Source organism: Plasmodium yoelii, assembly GCF_900002385.2.
Source record: "Plasmodium yoelii strain 17X genome assembly, chromosome: 4".
In the NCBI taxonomy this organism is placed as follows: Eukaryota; Apicomplexa; class Aconoidasida; order Haemosporida; family Plasmodiidae; genus Plasmodium; species Plasmodium yoelii.
Genome location: NC_036176.2, coordinates 150,348 through 169,587, shown reverse-complemented (window position 1 = coordinate 169,587; position 19,240 = coordinate 150,348). Strand labels below are relative to the sequence as shown.

The 19,240-nt window shown below is 20.1% G+C and overlaps 4 protein-coding genes across 4 annotated transcripts; 3 read left to right on the top strand and 1 right to left on the bottom strand.

Annotated features, from left to right (window-relative positions):
• Positions 1-2,931: 2,931 nt before the first annotated feature.
• On the bottom strand, positions 2,932-4,473 carry PY17X_0401500 (fam-a protein; the record flags this gene model as incomplete). The annotated part of the gene is made up of 6 exons (XM_022955031.1): positions 2,932-2,939; positions 3,078-3,318; positions 3,412-3,521; positions 3,725-3,794; positions 3,891-4,137; positions 4,271-4,473. 6 exons carry the CDS (start codon positions 4,471-4,473, stop codon positions 2,932-2,934), a joined length of 879 nt encoding a protein of 292 aa, XP_022811516.1.
• A 4,090-nt stretch (positions 4,474-8,563) lies between these two features.
• On the top strand, positions 8,564-9,702 carry PY17X_0401400 (PIR protein; the record flags this gene model as incomplete). The annotated part of the gene is made up of 3 exons (XM_022955030.1): positions 8,564-8,578; positions 8,716-9,546; positions 9,637-9,702. 3 exons carry the CDS (start codon positions 8,564-8,566, stop codon positions 9,700-9,702), a joined length of 912 nt encoding a protein of 303 aa, XP_022811515.1.
• A 2,292-nt stretch (positions 9,703-11,994) lies between these two features.
• PY17X_0401300 (uncharacterized protein) lies at positions 11,995-13,212 on the top strand (the record flags this gene model as incomplete). Its single annotated transcript, XM_722432.1, has 3 exons — positions 11,995-12,009; positions 12,135-13,022; positions 13,126-13,212. 3 exons carry the CDS (start codon positions 11,995-11,997, stop codon positions 13,210-13,212), a joined length of 990 nt encoding a protein of 329 aa, XP_727525.1.
• Positions 13,213-15,811: 2,599 nt separating this feature from the next.
• Positions 15,812-16,895, top strand: PY17X_0401200 (PIR protein; the record flags this gene model as incomplete). Its single annotated transcript, XM_022955029.1, has 3 exons — positions 15,812-15,826; positions 15,933-16,721; positions 16,809-16,895. 3 exons carry the CDS (start codon positions 15,812-15,814, stop codon positions 16,893-16,895), a joined length of 891 nt encoding a protein of 296 aa, XP_022811514.1.
• Positions 16,896-19,240: the final 2,345 nt, after the last annotated feature.

Here is a 19,240-nt window from a genome sequence, read left to right as displayed (position 1 = left end):
TCCTGTCTGAAATTGTAACATACATTATATTTGAAGGTATAAAATTATAATAAAATATGTTTTAATAGATTGTTTATATTTAAAATAGACAACATTTTTATCTTTAATATTAATTAAATAAATTGTATATTATTATAATAGGTAATAAAAAAATATAGATATCATTTAAATTATATTTATACATACAGTATTTTATATTTGAGTGGATAAAACTAAATGATAAGTATATTCATTCGAGGATGGTGATCGATATATTTTATGATATTTGTATATTGATATACAATTAATTATTAACAAGTTTTATGATAATAATAAAAGTACGAAACACAAATTTTTAACCTGGCCAAAATTTTGTGATGATAATTTAAATAGGGACTACATATAAAGATAAATTAATTTGATTAAAATATGTATCCAAATATTAAAGTGTTGAAAGAGTTATACTTGGGGTATATTGTTGTTTACTAGATCAAATGCGTTGTGCTAAGCTTAGGATATTTGTATATGCAAGTTCTCTTTCTCTTTTATCGTTGTCATATTCGGTAGAATTACCACCATCATAAATCTACGGAAAAAATGGATAAATAAAATATGTCAATATTTTGTGTGTGAATATAATAAAATATATGAATTATAAAGTAGATTTTAGATAAATGTTAAAATGAGAAAAAAATGATTATTTTTTGAGATTGCTTACAGCGTTGATATAAGTAACATCAACTTGATCTTTGTCCCCTTTTTTAATTACAAATTTGGCTATGTTAGTACCCAATTTGGTTAATGGTTCCTCATAGAATGATGTTGTAATAACAATTGAGCTTATCCATAAGTTTTCTGGTATTTTAGTTTATTCATGGTCCATGCATAAGTTGAAGGGGTGGTGTTCACTTGTTCCTTCTGGATAATAATTGGGAAAATAGAGCTTCTTTTAATTTGCAAAGAAAAAAGATAAATGGATTTATAGACTGATATTTTTAGTATTCATTGTTATGTAGATATACATTTCCATAAATACGAATTATATTTGATGTGAATATATACATTGTCATATGTTGTTACGTGTTATGTGATCGACCGAATCTTCGTAAAGCTTGAATATCGGAATTATCCTCAGCCCCAAGGGATTTATTGGTCGTATATACAGATGAAATTAAAATAGAAGAAATTATTTTAATAAACAAAATAATAATAAATTTATTTATATATTTTTTAGGTTAAAAACTATAAATCAGGAATTCGAAAAGTTGTGTAAATAAAATCGAACAGATTTCGAAAAAACAATAAAAATAAAATTTATTTAAAAAATAAAAAATATATATTTAAATGTGAATTTTGTATAACTTTATTATATTTATAAAGTCAACATATTTTATATTTAATTATTTTGGTTGCAAGGAGCGGATAACCAAAGGTTTCATAAATAGGGAATGTGCATAATATTATGGGTTTTGGCTTATGAAATGTTATAATGGTAAAAATAAATAATTTTAATTATGTAATATCTTTAATGTTGCATTATTAATATACATTTTTTTTGAGTTATATAGCTCATTCAACTAAGACATTTTAAAATAAAATATACCATTATGTATGGAATTATATACCTTACACATGTTACAAGTCTGTATAATTTTAGCTAGCACCAATGCCAACAGTTTAAAATATAAAGAAAATAACATAAGAAATATATTTAGTTTAATGAGTATTTAATATATATGATTTGAATATAATTATACATATAATATATTGGTAATTATATAAAAACTATAGTTTTGTTATTTCTTTCCATTTTTTTTGAATGTAAAGCATATTTTTTATGTTTTTATGTATGAATATATCTTAATCTAAGGTAATAATTGGATTACTTTGTGCATTGTTATGCTACTGGAACAGCAATATTCCCGTATGCATCATAACACTACATAATAAAATTTATATTAAATCGTGTATTTTTATTATAGTTAATTGTGATTTGGATAATTTTTTTATTATTAATTTTAATCAAAAGTTTCTAAGTAATATTTTGGTGATAAATTTTAAAGAGATAAAAATTGTGTGTTTCTAGTAATATTGATATAATTTTTGCAAATTGATGGGAATTATAAAACATATTTTTTATTTAGCAAGACATATTATATAAAATAGAAAAGTTAAAATACAAAAAATATCTTTATTTTTTAGCTACAATTGTCTCTGTGTTAAGGTGTTTATGGTGTTATTTCTGAGCTCAAGTTGATTTAATTGGTTCATATTTAATAATATTTGGTTGTTTGAAAGTCTATTAAATAAATAAATAAATATATATATATAATATAGTGATTCTGTGTGATTTTTATGAGGTATTTTTAAATAAGCATAAATACATTGTTTTTTTAGAAGGTATGAATAATATATTTATGCTAAGAGTTTCAAAGAGTTATTCTGTATGAATAAAATAGGAAATAATTGATGATATTAATAATAGTATTTTGTCGGATTTATGTGTCTTCTTTGATTTAATTTTGAAACACTTATTAGTTTAACATGCTTCTCAAATAGTATACATAAATAAAAAATCGTTTAAATATATGTCATATCTCCCAAATTTTAGTCTAGATGATGTTTATGTTTGTATACAAAAAAGGGTGATAAGTATTAAATGAAAGATCTTCATAAGTTATAACAGTTCTATTTGTACTATCCCAAAAATTAATACATATAGATGCATTATAATATTAAAAGATATAAACAAATAGCACACAAAAACAAAACAATCATAAAGCAAAAAAACATTTTATGATGGCAATTTAAATAAATACCATTCATGAAAATAAATCGTTTTATTTACAAAAATTCTCTAATATACAGTGCTTAAAACTATATGCTTATTTATGAGGGAAAAAGTAATCTAAAGCTTTTCCAATAATACATTTTTGTTAAATGGGACCATGTTCATACACCTAAGAAAAAAAACATAAATGGATGAATATATAAAATGTTTAAATTTTTTCCAAATTATAAATATCTACATTTATTAAAAACAATATTTTTTTTAACAATTGGTGAAATAAATTATTATATTATTAAAATATGTATACTTCTTATAGATTCGAGATAGGTGATATAAATATAGTCCTTTCCTTTTTCAACAATGTATCCACTTAAGTTAACAAACAATTTTTTTAATTTTCCGTTTCTAATATCATCTTCAGAATCGATGTCAGCTTTGAATAAATGTCCACTTTCTACTATTGTGTTTTGACAGAATCTCGTATTTTTACTGTTGTGATCATTTATATTTCCTGAAGCCATGACAATTATGGTTTTGTTTTCTGATATCTACAAAATTAATAAAAATATATTGCATAAATTATTGTGAATAATATGAGAATTACGATTTATAACGAAATAGAAGTAAAAAGTTTTCCTTACTCTATATCTTGCAGCTATAGCATAAAAATAGCATTGACGAGACCATGGCCATATTTTGGAACGTTGGTGTATCATTACTAAATTTGGATTGTACACACGGACAATTTTTCCTAAAAAACATATTATAAAATTGCATAGATGTAATTAAAATATGATGAGTTTGAAGATATGGGAAAGAATAAATAGTATCATATAACAATGGCAACAATAAATCACGAAATGTGAATAAATAGTAACAATAATAAATCACGAAATGTCGAATAAATAGTAATAATAATATGTTAAATTGAGTAATTATTTATGTTTTGTATACTTTTAACCGAGCCTACATAAAGAAAATTGTCACTATCTGGATCCCATAAATCGTTTACTAGTTCATTGTACTAATGGAAGCAAAGAGAAATATATGTATATAAATTATAATCACTTTTTAATTTCAATTTGGTTTATAACTTTTAATGTTGTTCGTTAATTGATACCTTATTCAAATCAAAAACTACATATTCAAGTTTTTCAATTCTTGTATGACCTCGAAATTTTTTTTTATAAAAAAGCATATGGTAAGCATAATTTCTACAAAATAATTTATAATAAGCTCTACTATTAGCATGATATTCTAATTGTACTAAAGCATCTCTCATAAAATTGCGCGCATTTATATGTTCCATGATATCGGGATATAATAGGTGCTTGTTTTTTTCATATATTTCTTCTGTATTGTCATTGCTAAAAATGAACATATTTTTAATGTGTACAAAAATAAAGTTATTGTATTTATAACATTTTTGAAAAGACGTACAAATTTAATATTTTCATAATGAAATATATAATATATATATATATTTTAGTATTTTCTTACTCAGGATACGATTTTTTTGATTGGGGTTTTTCATATTTTTTTGATTTGGGTTTTGTATATCTTATTGATTTGGGTTTTGTATATCTTATTGATTTGGGTTTTGCACCTATTTTTGGAGCAACTTCAGTTGCAAGAGCTTTATTATTCCCATATAGGAATATGCTTAAAAGAAAAAAAAAAATTTGAATATAAAATTTATTCATTTTTGAAGTTTACAAACAAAATATTAAAATATATATTAGTATTTTTTTAATTAAAAATTCGAAAAATAGAACAAATATAATTAAAATTGAAGCAAACAATTTTCTCCAATAAAGTATAAAAAACAAATATTTATTTTAAAGAATAGAAATTATTATTTAAACGACAAATTTTGATACTTTTATCAGATTCATAAGTTTAATATATTTTTTATTTAATTAATTCAGCACAAAACAACATCAATAATAGATTTTTTCATAAAATGAATATCAAAAATGTTATGATTCACAATATCATAATATTTAAAAATAAATAAATTTAATTATATCATATAAATGATATTTTTAACATATAGAATTATGAATACATATGTTTTATATTTTTATAATAGACTAAAATTAAAATATACAAAACATCTCGTTACGTATGGAATTGCATATTATTTATATGTATATATAATAGAAAAAAACTGTTGTTTTTACCTACAAGAGAACCAATCATTTAAAATAAAAATATAAAAATAAGAAAATAATATAAAAATAAGAAAATAATATAAAAATATATTTTTTTTAATAAAATTGGGATAGCATGCAATTTTAATATAATTTTATATACTTACATTAATAAATAAACGATCAAAGTAATATAAACATTATATTAGTAATTGTATTAACATAATTATTTTATTATTCCTTTCTATTTATTTTTTCAGTTTTTATATTATGCTTAATTTTTAGTATAAAAATGTCTTTTATTTGTAAATATTAAAAAAATTAATTCAATCTGAAAATTACAGTTAAGTTTATGCGTGGTTGCAATATCTACTACCACAATAATAATGCTAATAATTCATCATAAAATATATATGATGGTAAATCGCGTTTTCTGTATTTTTTTTCACCAATTTTAACAGAAATTTATTAAATAATTTTTTTCTATAAAAATTCTTAATTTTATAAAAATTATTTATTGGTAATAATATTGATGTCCATGGTTTTTTATAAATTAATACAAGTTATAAATTCCCTTTTAATAGTAAAGCATAGTATATTTAAAATTAGAAAATACAAATAAATAAATACAAAAAATAAAATACAAGTAAATAAAATACAAGTAAATAAAATACAAATAAATAGAATACAAATAAATAAAATACAAGTAAATAAAATACAAGTAAATAAAATACAAGTAAATAAAATACAAATAAATAAAATATAAATAAATAAAATATAAATAAATAAAATATAAAAATAAAATATAAAAATAAAATATAAAAATAAAATACAAATAAATAAAATATAAAAATAAAATAATGAAACATAAAGTTGTAAAGTCAAGAAATATATAATTAATTTATTTTTTAATTTTAATATTCTTGATGGCAAGGTGTTCTTGTTTTATGGGTCAAGGTTATATATTATGGGTTATAATTTTATTTACTGAATCTGAGTTTTGACTTAGGATTTGGGGGATATTGTAATTATTTTTTTATAATTTGATAATATTTTGGGTCTTTGAATACCAATTTAATATATTTATTATTCCGTATGTTTAATCTCGATATTATGTTTGAATATGCAACAAAAAGGGGATATAGCCATTAATATGAAAGGGGTCGTATACCATTTTTTCATAAATCATAATATATTAAATTGAGTGTTAATATATATTTAATATAGATAAGTAAAATAATTATATTACATATATTAATATAGATGTTGACTATATAATAATTTTCATTATATAAGACATATTAACTCAGAGCTATATTGAATCATGAATAACACAATATATTTATTTATTTATTTATTTGATGAAGAATTTTATTTAGTAAAACTCATTATTTGTATTATATTTATTTTAATAAACGAACGATATAATATTATTATATATGAGTTATAAATTACAATTCGATTTGTTTTGAATATTCATCTACATTACAATATATATTCATATTAATATGTGTGCTTTTAAGATTAATTAAACACACTACTAATATATCATAGATATTCATAAAATATAGATGCATAGAATATCGATCGAAATCGATAATGTAACATAATCTATAAAATATTAATATGCTTCTAACATTTTTAGTAATACATAAAAAACACACTATATATACAATATTTTTTAAGTTTGGATTATAGTTACTATTCTCTTGTTGTATTTCCTTTACATTTTTATTAAAATTAATTAGTAATATAGACGTTGTTTTATTCGCTCTAATTTATTTATCATAAAGGTATAATAATAGATTAATCAATATATATTTTTAAGCTTTATAGTTTTGAGGTATAAATAATTTATATTTTAAAATAGTTAAAAATAAAATATAAGTATATAATAAAATTTATTGTTATAGTTTGTTCTAATAATTATAAATGATATGATAAATAGAATATCATTATTGTTCTAATATATATATAATATTGTATAAATGACTAAAGCTGAAATATGTTAAAATTGGGAAAGATATACAATTATATATTAATGCAAAGTGTACAGAAAAGGTATGTACTAATTAATTTAATTTGAAATAATAATATTTTTATTAGGTTATCATATATAAATTAATAGATATATTGTTATTGCGAAATAATTTTTGTTCTAAAATGTTATGCTTTAAAACAATGAAAAAAGGAAATTACTAATTGGATTAAAGTATTACCTTGAGTGCATTAATTATCTCATTGTACTACACAGTGATATTGAAGTAACAATAATAATAGTAATAAAAATATATAAACGTATTAAATACGAACAAATATATTTATTTAATAAACTACATGGGTATAAATTATTATACATATTCTTAAAGGTGTGATAAAATTGTATGCATACAAGATAAAATGAAATATTATAACATTTATTTAAGTATGCTTAATGCGATGGTATTAGACTAACATTACCAAGCAAAATAATATTAATAATTATATAGTTTTTCATCAAAGAACTAAATATAGTTTATTATAAAAGCAAATTACATATTTAGAAAAGTAATAATTATAAGTTGTTTTTAATGTATACATTAATTGAAAGTTTTAATGGTAGAAAATGTAAAATATAATTAAACTATTTAGAATAAATAAATCATATATGGCACATTATTGTCTTAAAAAACATACTTACCTTATCTATCCTCTCAATGTGCAATATACCAACCTAATACACATAGTTTTCTATTATACTTTAAAATTTGTATCAATACTTATTTATGTGATATATATTTAATATTTACTATGTATTATTTTAAAGGCAATATACATCCAAAGACTTATTTAAGCTTATAAATAGCATAATAAGTGTGAGTTCAGTATTAGTTGTCGTTTTAAAGAATGAAAAAAATGGAAAATGTATTGTAAAATTACCCAATATGGTATATGTGGAATAAAAATAGTTATATGATTCATTAAAATGGATTATGAATTTATCTATATTAAATAAAAACAATATAAATTTGTGTATATGCAATTAAAAAAGTGAACAATGCAACTTATTTTATAAATGTTATAATTTTAGAAAAGTCTATATTATATATTATAAGAAATAAGTATATAAAAAATTAATCTATCTTATTAAATAACTATTTATATACTTTTAAGGATTATAGTAATGGTGGGTTTCTTAATTGTTTCGATTTTTGAAGTATATTATTTGGGGGCGCCATTTATTAAAACAAAATATATGGCATTGTTTCATTCATACGGTAAGCCATAAATATGAGTATATATTTGTTTAATTCATAATAAAAGTATATTCATTTTTATAGTAAAATTATTCCAGATGTTAATAAGAATAGCATTTTTTGTATAAAATGCATCTTATCTATATTTAATCAAAAATGTATTAACCAACCCTCTATTTAAGGTAATTTGGCTAATTACACTAAAAAGGAATATAACGTTTCTTTACTAATAATATTATTTTATTATTCTATATTAATTTAATTATTGAAAAACATATAATATACTTAACTACAGACAATTTTTATATATAGGGTTAAAGTATTTGCGTCACATATTGGGGACAGTATATATAAAACAGGATGATTTTATTCAATTTAGAAATCAAAAATAAGATTCCATTATAATGAATAAGAAAGTGGTATATGCATTTGTTAATAATATTAATTTCCTTTACATTTTTTGATATTGTATTATGTTTAAATATTATTAAACTTTATTTTAATAAAATGCTCAATAATATACATTTCTAATAATTGTTTTTAAATGTTTTCTTAGTGTGAAAAATTCGAGAATGTATGGGAGAATTTTCCCGATACATTGACCAATAATAAATATCATGAATTTAAAGATAATAATTTTTTAAATAGTTATTGTAATAATAATAATTGTGAAGGTAATCTCGATAAAATTAATGCTGTATTCTTGTATTTGGTTAATGGACTCTTTGGGCCTTCTGGTGTGTTTAAGGATAATGTAAAAAATAATATCAATGCTGTTGAATACATTATCATATGGTTAAGTCATATGTTAAACCTAAAGGATAAAGAAGGAAACATTCTAACAAGTTTTTATAATGTATATATAAAAAATCAAGAAAAGTATAAAAATACTATAAATGGTGTTGATGGTTGTAGTAATTATAATGATCTTATATATAAAAAAAATGAATTGATGAATATTACTAATGAAAAATTGTCTAAATTTTATGATGCATTTAAATTATTATGTGAAATGTATACTCAATTTGATGAAAAAACATCAAATTGCACAAAATGTTCGGAAAATGCCAAAAAGTTTGCTAAAAAATATAAAGAACTTAATGGAGATTCTAGTATTACTAATGATAGTTCCTGTAATAAACTATTGTGTACTTTATCAAATGATTATGATAATTTTAAAAAGAATTGTAAAGACAGTTCATCCTTTCCAACGATAGACAAACCAAATATTACTTCAAAATGTCCTGAACAAACTTCTGAACAAAATTTAAGAAGTTCTGCAGTAATTTCTGAAGATGTGGCATCAAGTTCGTCGATAGGAAGCAAGTTCTTTACAGTTTTATCGATATTTGGTGCAATAGCATTTTTTTTAGGAATTTCTTATAAGGTAAATAATAAGATATTTAAAAATTATTTTCATTATATATATGCAAACGTTAACAAAAAAATCGTACATTTTTTTAATTTTTTATATTAGTATTCGTTATTTGGATTTCGGAAACGATCTCAAAAACAACATTTAAGAGAAAATCTAAAAAAATAAAGAAGAAAATGGTTCATTAATATGATTCGAAGAGTAATGGTTATTCCGTAATAGTAATAATGATTGATATATTTTAGGAAATTGTCTATTCCGAAGTAATTTTTGCATAATTTTTATATAGTTTTTATGTTGTGGAACCCATATTCGGGTTAGGGCTAAGTATTATATTGTATTAATTTTTTATAATTTGAACACTAATTAAATATATGTACCATCCCTATATGTTTAATCAAGAGATGATACCCAAATATTCAACCCCCAATGGGGATAAGCTAATATAAATTGGGTTGTATAACATTTTTTCATAAGTTATAATATATATAATTGAGGGTTAATATATATTTAATATGATTAAAGTAAAATAACTATATTACATATATTAATTCATATTATGCTATATCATAATTGCTATATAAAAGTTAATATTTGGTTATATTGAATTATGCATATCATAATATGTTTCTTTATTTAACGAAAATTTTATTTAGTAAAACTTATTATTTGCATCATATTTATTTAATTTAAATCGTATTTTTATAACCGAACAGTATAATATTATTATATATGAGGTATATATTATAATTCGATTAGTTTTGAATATTCATCTACATTATAATATACGTCCAAGTTAATGCGTATGCTTTTAAGATTAATTAAACATATTTCCAATATATAATAGATAGTCATAAAATATAGATGCACGAATATCGATCGAGAATCGACAATATAACATAATCTATAAATTATTTTTATGCTTCTAACATTTTTTGAAGTTGTAATTATAGTTAATATTATCTTCTTGTATTAATAGAAGTTTATTTGTACGCTTTAATTTATTTAACATAAGGTATAATAATATATTAATCACTATTAATTTTTAAATTTTGAGGTATAAATATATTATATTTTAAAATAGTTAAAAAATAAAATATAAGTATATTAATAATGTTTAATATTATAGATATGATGCATTATTATATGCCTATACATATAATCTAGTAAATTACCAATAGTTAATATTAAAATATTGTTTTATTGTGAAACCTTCATATAATTTAATATTAATTTGATCGAAAAGACATAATAATACATTATATATTTTTTAATGATTAATTTGGAATTTGTAGTTTTATATTCTAAAAATATGGATTAATGGAGAAAGGGTTAAATACTTAATTAATATTAAATATCATTTTATTATTTCATATTATATTATCATAGTTTTTTGTAGAATTAATATAATATACTATTTTTAATAAACTATTTGATTGTATATACATTGATAACTAAACAAATAAACTATATAAGATAAAATGAATTATGTAGAACATTTAATGAATATTTATCTAAATTTATATATTATAATAGCAATATATCTTATCTCTCTCCTCTTAAAGGTAATATAACAACCTAATTAAACATAGTTTTCTATTATACTTTAAAATATTATTAATATATATTTATATGTTAATATTTTCTAAGTATTATTTTAAAAACAATTTACATATAAAAACTTATTTAAGCTTATAAATACGGGTTCAGTGCAAATTGTTTTAAAGAATGGAAAATATGGCAAAATATATTATAAAATTACCCAATAAGGTATATTGGAATAAAAATAAAGTTATTGAGCACATTAAAATGAATTTTGAATTTATCTACATTCATTAAAAACAATATAAATTTATATAATTGCATAGAAAGGAAACAATGCAACTTAATTTGAAAATACTATAATTTTAATAAAACATGGTATATAGTATTAGAAACAAGTGTATAATTATTTAATATGTTTTAAAAAATTACTATTTATATATTTTAAGGATTTTAGTAATAATATAATTTTTAACTTTTTAGATTTATACAGCATTTAATTTTTTGAAGGACAATGATCAAAACATAAGATATAAATATATTCCTTTTCTATGTTCAAAAATACTTTAAATTCTTTATAGAAGGATATCCATTTTTATAATAAAGTTATACCAGATGTTAGTAAGAATATAAGTTTTTGTATAAAATGCATCATATATATATTTAATCAAAAGTGTATTAAACAACCCTCTATTTAAGGTAATTTAGCTAATTATCATAAAAAATAATTTAACTTTTCGTTAGTGATAATATTATTATATTATTCTATATTAATTTAATTATTGAAAAACTTATAGTATATTTAACTACAGATAGTTATATATAGGGTTAAAGTATTTGCGTCTCATATTTGATGCAGTGTATATAAAATAGCATGATTCTACTCAATTTACAAATCAAAAATAAAACCCCATTATAATGAATAAGGAAGTGGTATATGCATTTTTTAATAATAATAGTTTCCTTTACATTTTTTTATATTGTATTACATATAAATATCATTCAACTTTATTTTAATAATTCGCGTTTTGATTAATTGTTTTTAAATATATTTTTAGTGTGAAAAGTTCAAGAAAGTATTGGATGCTTTCCCCGATACATTGGACAAAAGTGGAAATTATCAATTTAATGATTTTGGGCTTTTAAATAATGGTTGTAGTAATAATAATTTTTCAAATAATTATTGTAGTAATATTGAATTTTCAGATTTTTTATGTAATAATATTTCTCAAAGTGATTTCGATAAAATAAGTGCTGGATGTTTATATTTGTTGGATGAATTCATTAAGGATTGTGGTATGGATCCCCCTCCTGCAAGAAATAACATCAGTATTGTTGATTACATTATGATATGGTTAAGTTATATGTTAAACCTAAAGGAAAGTGAAAAAGACAATATAACATGTTTTTATGGTACATACGTATATTATTGTGATAAGTATACGAAGGAAATAAATGAATTAACTGATTATAAGAATTATACGGGTCTTATAGATACAAAAATGGATATGTTGAATATGGATAGTGAAATTCTATCTAAATTTTATAAAGCATTTAAATTATTATGTGAAATGTATACTGAATTTGATGAAAACAAGAAAGATTGCGCAAAATGTTTGGGAAAATCTGAAGAATTTGTTAAAATATATGAAGAACTTAATGATCCTAATAATACTAACTATGGCGGCTATTGTCAAGCATTTTCTACATTATCAAATGATTATAAGAATTTAAAAAATAAATGTAAAGATGATAAGTTCCTTCCAGAGATAAATACAAAACAAACTGATGCAAAATGTTCTGAACAAGCTTCTAAAAAAAATTCTGAACAGCTTTATGCACAAGATTATGAAGTTGCATCATCAAGTTCGTCGATAGCAAGCAAATTAATTCCGGTTTTATCGATATTTGGCGCAATACCAATTTTCTTGGGAATTGCTTATAAGGTAAATAATAAGGAATTAAAAAATATTACATTTAAATATTATTTTCATTAAATATATGCAAACATTAACAAAAAATCATACACTTTTTAACGTTTTATATTAGTATTCGTTATTTGGATTTCGGAAACGATTTCAAAAACAAAAATTAAGAGAAAAGCTAAAAAATGTAAAGAAGAGAATGAATCATTAATAAATTATTCTGAATATGACGATTGATTTATTTTAAGAAACTGTCTATTTCGAAGTAATTTTTGATCATAGTTTTTATATTGTTTTTATGTTGTAGGTCGGGGTTGTGTTTGCGGAACCCATATTTGGGTTAGGATTAAGTATTATATTGTATTAATTTTTTATAATTTGAACACTAATTAAATATATGTACCATCCCTATATGTTTAATCACGAGATGAAGTTTAAATATGCAACCAAAAAAGGGTCACATATATTTTTTTCATAAATTATAATATATATAATTTAGTGTTCATATCGATTTAATATGATTAAAAAAAAATGTCTATATTGCATATATTAATTCATATTATGATATATGATAATTATTTATTATATAAGACTTGTTAATCCAGAGCTATATTGAATTATGCATATCATAATACGCAATATATTTATTTATTTGATGAAACATTTTATTTAATAAACTTATTATTTGTATCATATTTGTTTTAATTTAAATTATATTACGCCAACTGAACTGTAATAATATATATTCATAAAATATCGATCGATATTCGACAATACAAAGTTATCTATAAAATGCATTTTATGCATCTAACATTTTTAATAATACAATAAAAATATACATATTAATAAAAAAGTACATTATAGATATAGGGATACTATCCTTTTAACTTTCGATTATATATTTTATAATTTTATGCTAAAGTTTTAAATTCAAATAATAGAGATAGTTCTATATATATTAATTTATTTATCATAAAGGTATTATAATAGATTAATCACTATTAATTTTTAAACTTTATTGTTTTGAAGTATAAATAAATTATATTTCAAAAGATTTAAAAAATAAAATATAAATATATTAATAAAAATTAATGCTATAGTTTGTTATAATACTTATAAAAAACTTGGTATATAAAATTAATGTTATTATTCTAATATTTATATATATAATATTGTATCAATGACTAAAACCTGAAATATGTTAAAATTGGGGAATATATACAACTACATATTAATGCAAAGTATAATGGTATGTAATAATTAATTTAATTTGAATTAATAATATTTTTATTAGGTTATTATATATATACAAATTCACAAATATATAATTAAATATATTGCTATTGCAAAATAATATATGTTCTAGAATGCTTGATTTAAAAACGATGAAACAAGGAAAAATAATAATTGAATTAAAGTATTCCTCTTGAGTGAATTAATTATTTCGTTGTACTATACAGTGATATAGCAGTAACAATAATAATAGTAATAACAATAGATAAAGTATTAAATACGAACAAATCATTAAATTCATTTGATTTGAATACGTTGATATATATTAATTATATATATTATTAAACTTGTAATAAGAATAAAATTGCATGCATACAATATAAAATGTAATATTATAACATTCATTTAAATATGATTTAATGCGATAATATTAGAATTAACACTGCCAAGCAAAATAATATTAATAATTCTATAGTCTTCTTAAAAATATAGTTTTTCATCATAAAACTAAATATAGTTTATTATAAAATATAAAAGCAAACTATATATTTATAAAACAATTTTAAGCCATTTTTAATTAAGAATTTTAATGTATACATTAATTGAAAGTTTTAAAGGTAGAAAATATAATTAAACTATGTAGAATAAGTAAATCTTATATGGATACATCTTGTCTTAAAAAAATATACTTCCCTTATCTCTCCCCTCAAAGTGCAATATACCAATCTAATACATATAGTTTTCTATTATAATTTAAAATTTGTATCAATACTTATTTATGTATTATATATTTAATATATACTAAGTATTATTTTAAAAACAATATACATTTAAAGACTTATATAAGCTTATAAATACGGGTCCAATGCTAATTGTCGTTTTAAACCGTGGAAAAGATGTGCAAAATATATTATAAAATTATATAATAAGGTATATTTATAAATTTAATTATATAGGAATAAAAATAAAGTTATTGAAAATGTTAAAATATAATTGGACGCATATATATTAAATAAAAATAATATTAGAATTATGTATATGCAATTAAAAAAGGAACAATGCAACTTATTTTATAAATGTTATAATTTTAGAAAAAATATATTATATATTATAAGAAAAAGTATATAAAATATTAATATATTTAAAAAAATAACTATTTATATACTTTTAAAGATTATAGTATAATAAGATTTTGTATTTTTTAGATTTATACAGTATTTAAGTTTTAGAAGAGAAATCGTTAAAACAGGAAATATAAATATATTCCTTTTATATGTTCAAATACACTTTAAATTCATTATAAAATATATTAATTTTTATAATAACTTATGCAAAATTGTATTATATATACATATGATAAAACATGTATTAAACATCCCCCAAAACAAGATAATTTATATAACTACCATAAAAGTATATATTGTTCCATATTAATTTTAAATTGATATTAAGAATAACAAAAATATTTTTATTTACATATAATTGCTGTATATAGGGTTAAATAGTGTATTACCTATTTTAGTATATATAATATGATATCCCCTTAAACTAGAGATTATAAATTATATTCCATCATAATGGATGATACTCTAGTATATACAATTTTTGATATTATATTTCCTATAAGCTTCATTAAGTTTTATTTTAATATCATTTTCTTAATACATATTTTTATCATTTTTTTAAATGGTTTCTTAGTGTGGAAAAATTGATTTTTTGAGGAAGCATTTACCTGATGACTTGAAAAAAACTACATCAATTGATATTGATGATAATTCGAATTTCGTAAAATACTGCCCTGAAAACGTTTCAGGAGACAACATATGTAATACTTATCTCGATAAAATTACGGCTGGATTTTTATGGTTACTTGCAGAATGTTATTCTACATTAACAAATAGAGATTATAATCAAAATAATACAAATGCATTTTTTCTATATATTATTTCATGGCTTAGTTACAAATTAAACCAAAACAAAGGGGAAAAATTCATCACAATAAGCGAATTTTTTACTAAAAATGTAAAAAATAGTGGTAAATATAAACAATTTATAAGTGATGCCTATACAATTGCAAATCTTAAGAAATTCATGGATGAACGAAATGATTTTCTGGATATTAATATTGAAGATTTATCTAAATTTTATGATACATCCAAATTATTATGTAATATGTATGGTGACATTGAAAAGAATAAACATGACAAACTGCCAGAGAATGCGAATGATTTTGTTAACAAATATGCAGATCTAAACAATAAATATAATAATAAAGGTGACCCACATCGTCAAATATTGTCTGCTTTATCAACTGATTATAATAATTTAAATAAGAAATATAATGGTGTTCAACCTCTTCCAGAGATAACAGCAAACATTTCTGCACTAACATCTGAAGATACATCAAATTCGTCGATAGGAAACAAATTATTTACAGTTTTATCGATATTTGGTGTAATAGCATTTTTTTTAGGAATTTCTTATAAGGTAAATAATAAGGAATTAAAAAATTATTTTCATTAAATATATGCAGACATTAACAAAAAAATAATTCGTTTATCGTTTTTATATTAGTATTCGTTATTTGGATTTCGGAAACGAGCTCAAAAACAATATTTAAGAGAAAAAATAAAAAAAATAAAGAAGAAAATGAATCATTAATATATGATTCGAATATTAATAATGATTAATATATGTTAGGAATCTATTGGGAAGTAATTTTTGCATAATTTTTATATAGCTTTTATGTTGTGGCCCCCATATTCGGGTTAGGGCTAAGTATTATATCTTTATTTAATTTTTTATAATTTAAACACTAATTTAATATATGTATCATTCCGTATGTTTAATCAGAAGATGAAGTTAAAAAGTCAAAATATGCAACCAAAAGGGGAATAATCTAACGTGAAAGATATCAATACCAATTTTCGCATAAAGTATAATATATACAATTGTGTATTTATTCCGATTTAATATGATTAAAATAAAATGTCTATATTGCATATATTAATATAGATATTGATTATATATGAATTCATATTATGGTATATTACAATTGCCTATTATATAAATCTTGGTAACCCATAGCTATATTGAATTATCCACATCATAATATACAATGCATTTCTTTGTTTGGTGAATACATTTATTTAATAAAACTTATTATTTGTGTCATTATTATTTTAATTTAAATTGTATTTTAACAACCGAACTGTAATATAGATATCCATAAAATATCGATCGAGAATCGATAATATAGCGTTATCTATAAAAGGCATTTTATGCATCTAACATTTTTAATAACCAATAAAAATATGCATATTAATAAAAAATTAAATTATAGATATGTGTATACTATCCTTTTAATTTTCTATTATATATAGTATCATTTTATGTTAATGTTTTAATTAATATTGATGGAAATAGTTATATATACATTAATTTATTTACATAAAGGTATAATATTAGATTGATCATTATTAATTTTTAAACTTTATAGTTTTGAGGTATAAATAAATTATATTTCAAAAGATTTAAAAAATAAAATATAAGTATATTAATAAAATATAATGTTCTAGTTTGTTATAATAATTGTAAATAAGTTGATAGATATAATATCGTTATTATTATATACCTATACAAATAAACTAATAACTAATATTGAAATATTGTTTTATTGTGAAACATTCATATAATTAAATATTAATATCTAAAAGACAAATAATAATATATTATAAAGATATCAATGTTATATATTTTGTTAAAGATCCAATTTGGAATTTTTAGTTTTATATTCTAAAAAACTGATAAATAAAGAAAAGGTTAAAAACTCAATTAACGTCAAAAGTCTTTTTATTATTTCATATTAACACGTATTATATTATCATTGTTTAATAAATAATCTTTAATTACAAATAGCATTGTTTTATCATAAAATTAATATAATATAGATCTTTTAATAAACTATTTGAATGTATATACATTGATAACTATAACAATAAAATATATAAGATAAAAATGAACATTGTAGAACATTTAACGAATATTTATCTAAATTTATATATTAAAAGAGCAAAGATATCTTATCTCTCTCCTCTTAAAGTGCAATATAACAACCTAATACATATATTTTTCTATTATACTTTAAAATATCATCAATATATAGTTATATGTTAATATTTACTAAGTATTATTTTAAAAGATCTTTACATTCAAATACTTATTTAAGCTTATAAATAGCATAAGTACGGATTCAGTACTAATTGGTGTTTTAAACTATGGAAACGATACGAGAAATATATTCTATAATTAGCTAATACGGAATATTTGTAAATTGAAGTATATAGAAATAAAAATAATGTTATAAGACTCATTAAAATGAATTGTGAATGTATATATATTAAATAAAAATAATATAAATTTATATATTTTGCATAGAAAGTGGAGCATGTGACTTAATTTGAAAATAGTATAATTTTAGAAAAAACTATATTATATATTATAAGAAACGAGTATATAAAAATTTAATATATTTTAAAAATCGACTATTTATATACTTTTAAGGATTATAGTAATAATATGATTTTTAATTTATTAGATTTATACAGTATATTAGTTTTGGGGCATCATTTATTAAAACAAAAAATATAAATATATTCCTTTTCTATGTTAAAACATACATTAAATTAATTATAAAGTATATTAATTTTTATAATAAAGTTATACCATATGTTAATAAGAATAGAATTTTTTGTATAAAATCCATCATATCTATATTTAATCAAAATGTATTAAGCACCCCTATATTTAAGGTAATTTAGCTTATTATAATAAACAGAAATATAACGTTTCTTTCCAATATTATTATACTATTCTATATTAATTTCATTATTAAAAATTTATAATATATTTAACTACAGGCAGTTTCTATATATAGGATTAAAGTGTTTGTGTTACATATTGAGGGTAACGTATATAAAACAGCATGATCCTGCTCAATTTACAAA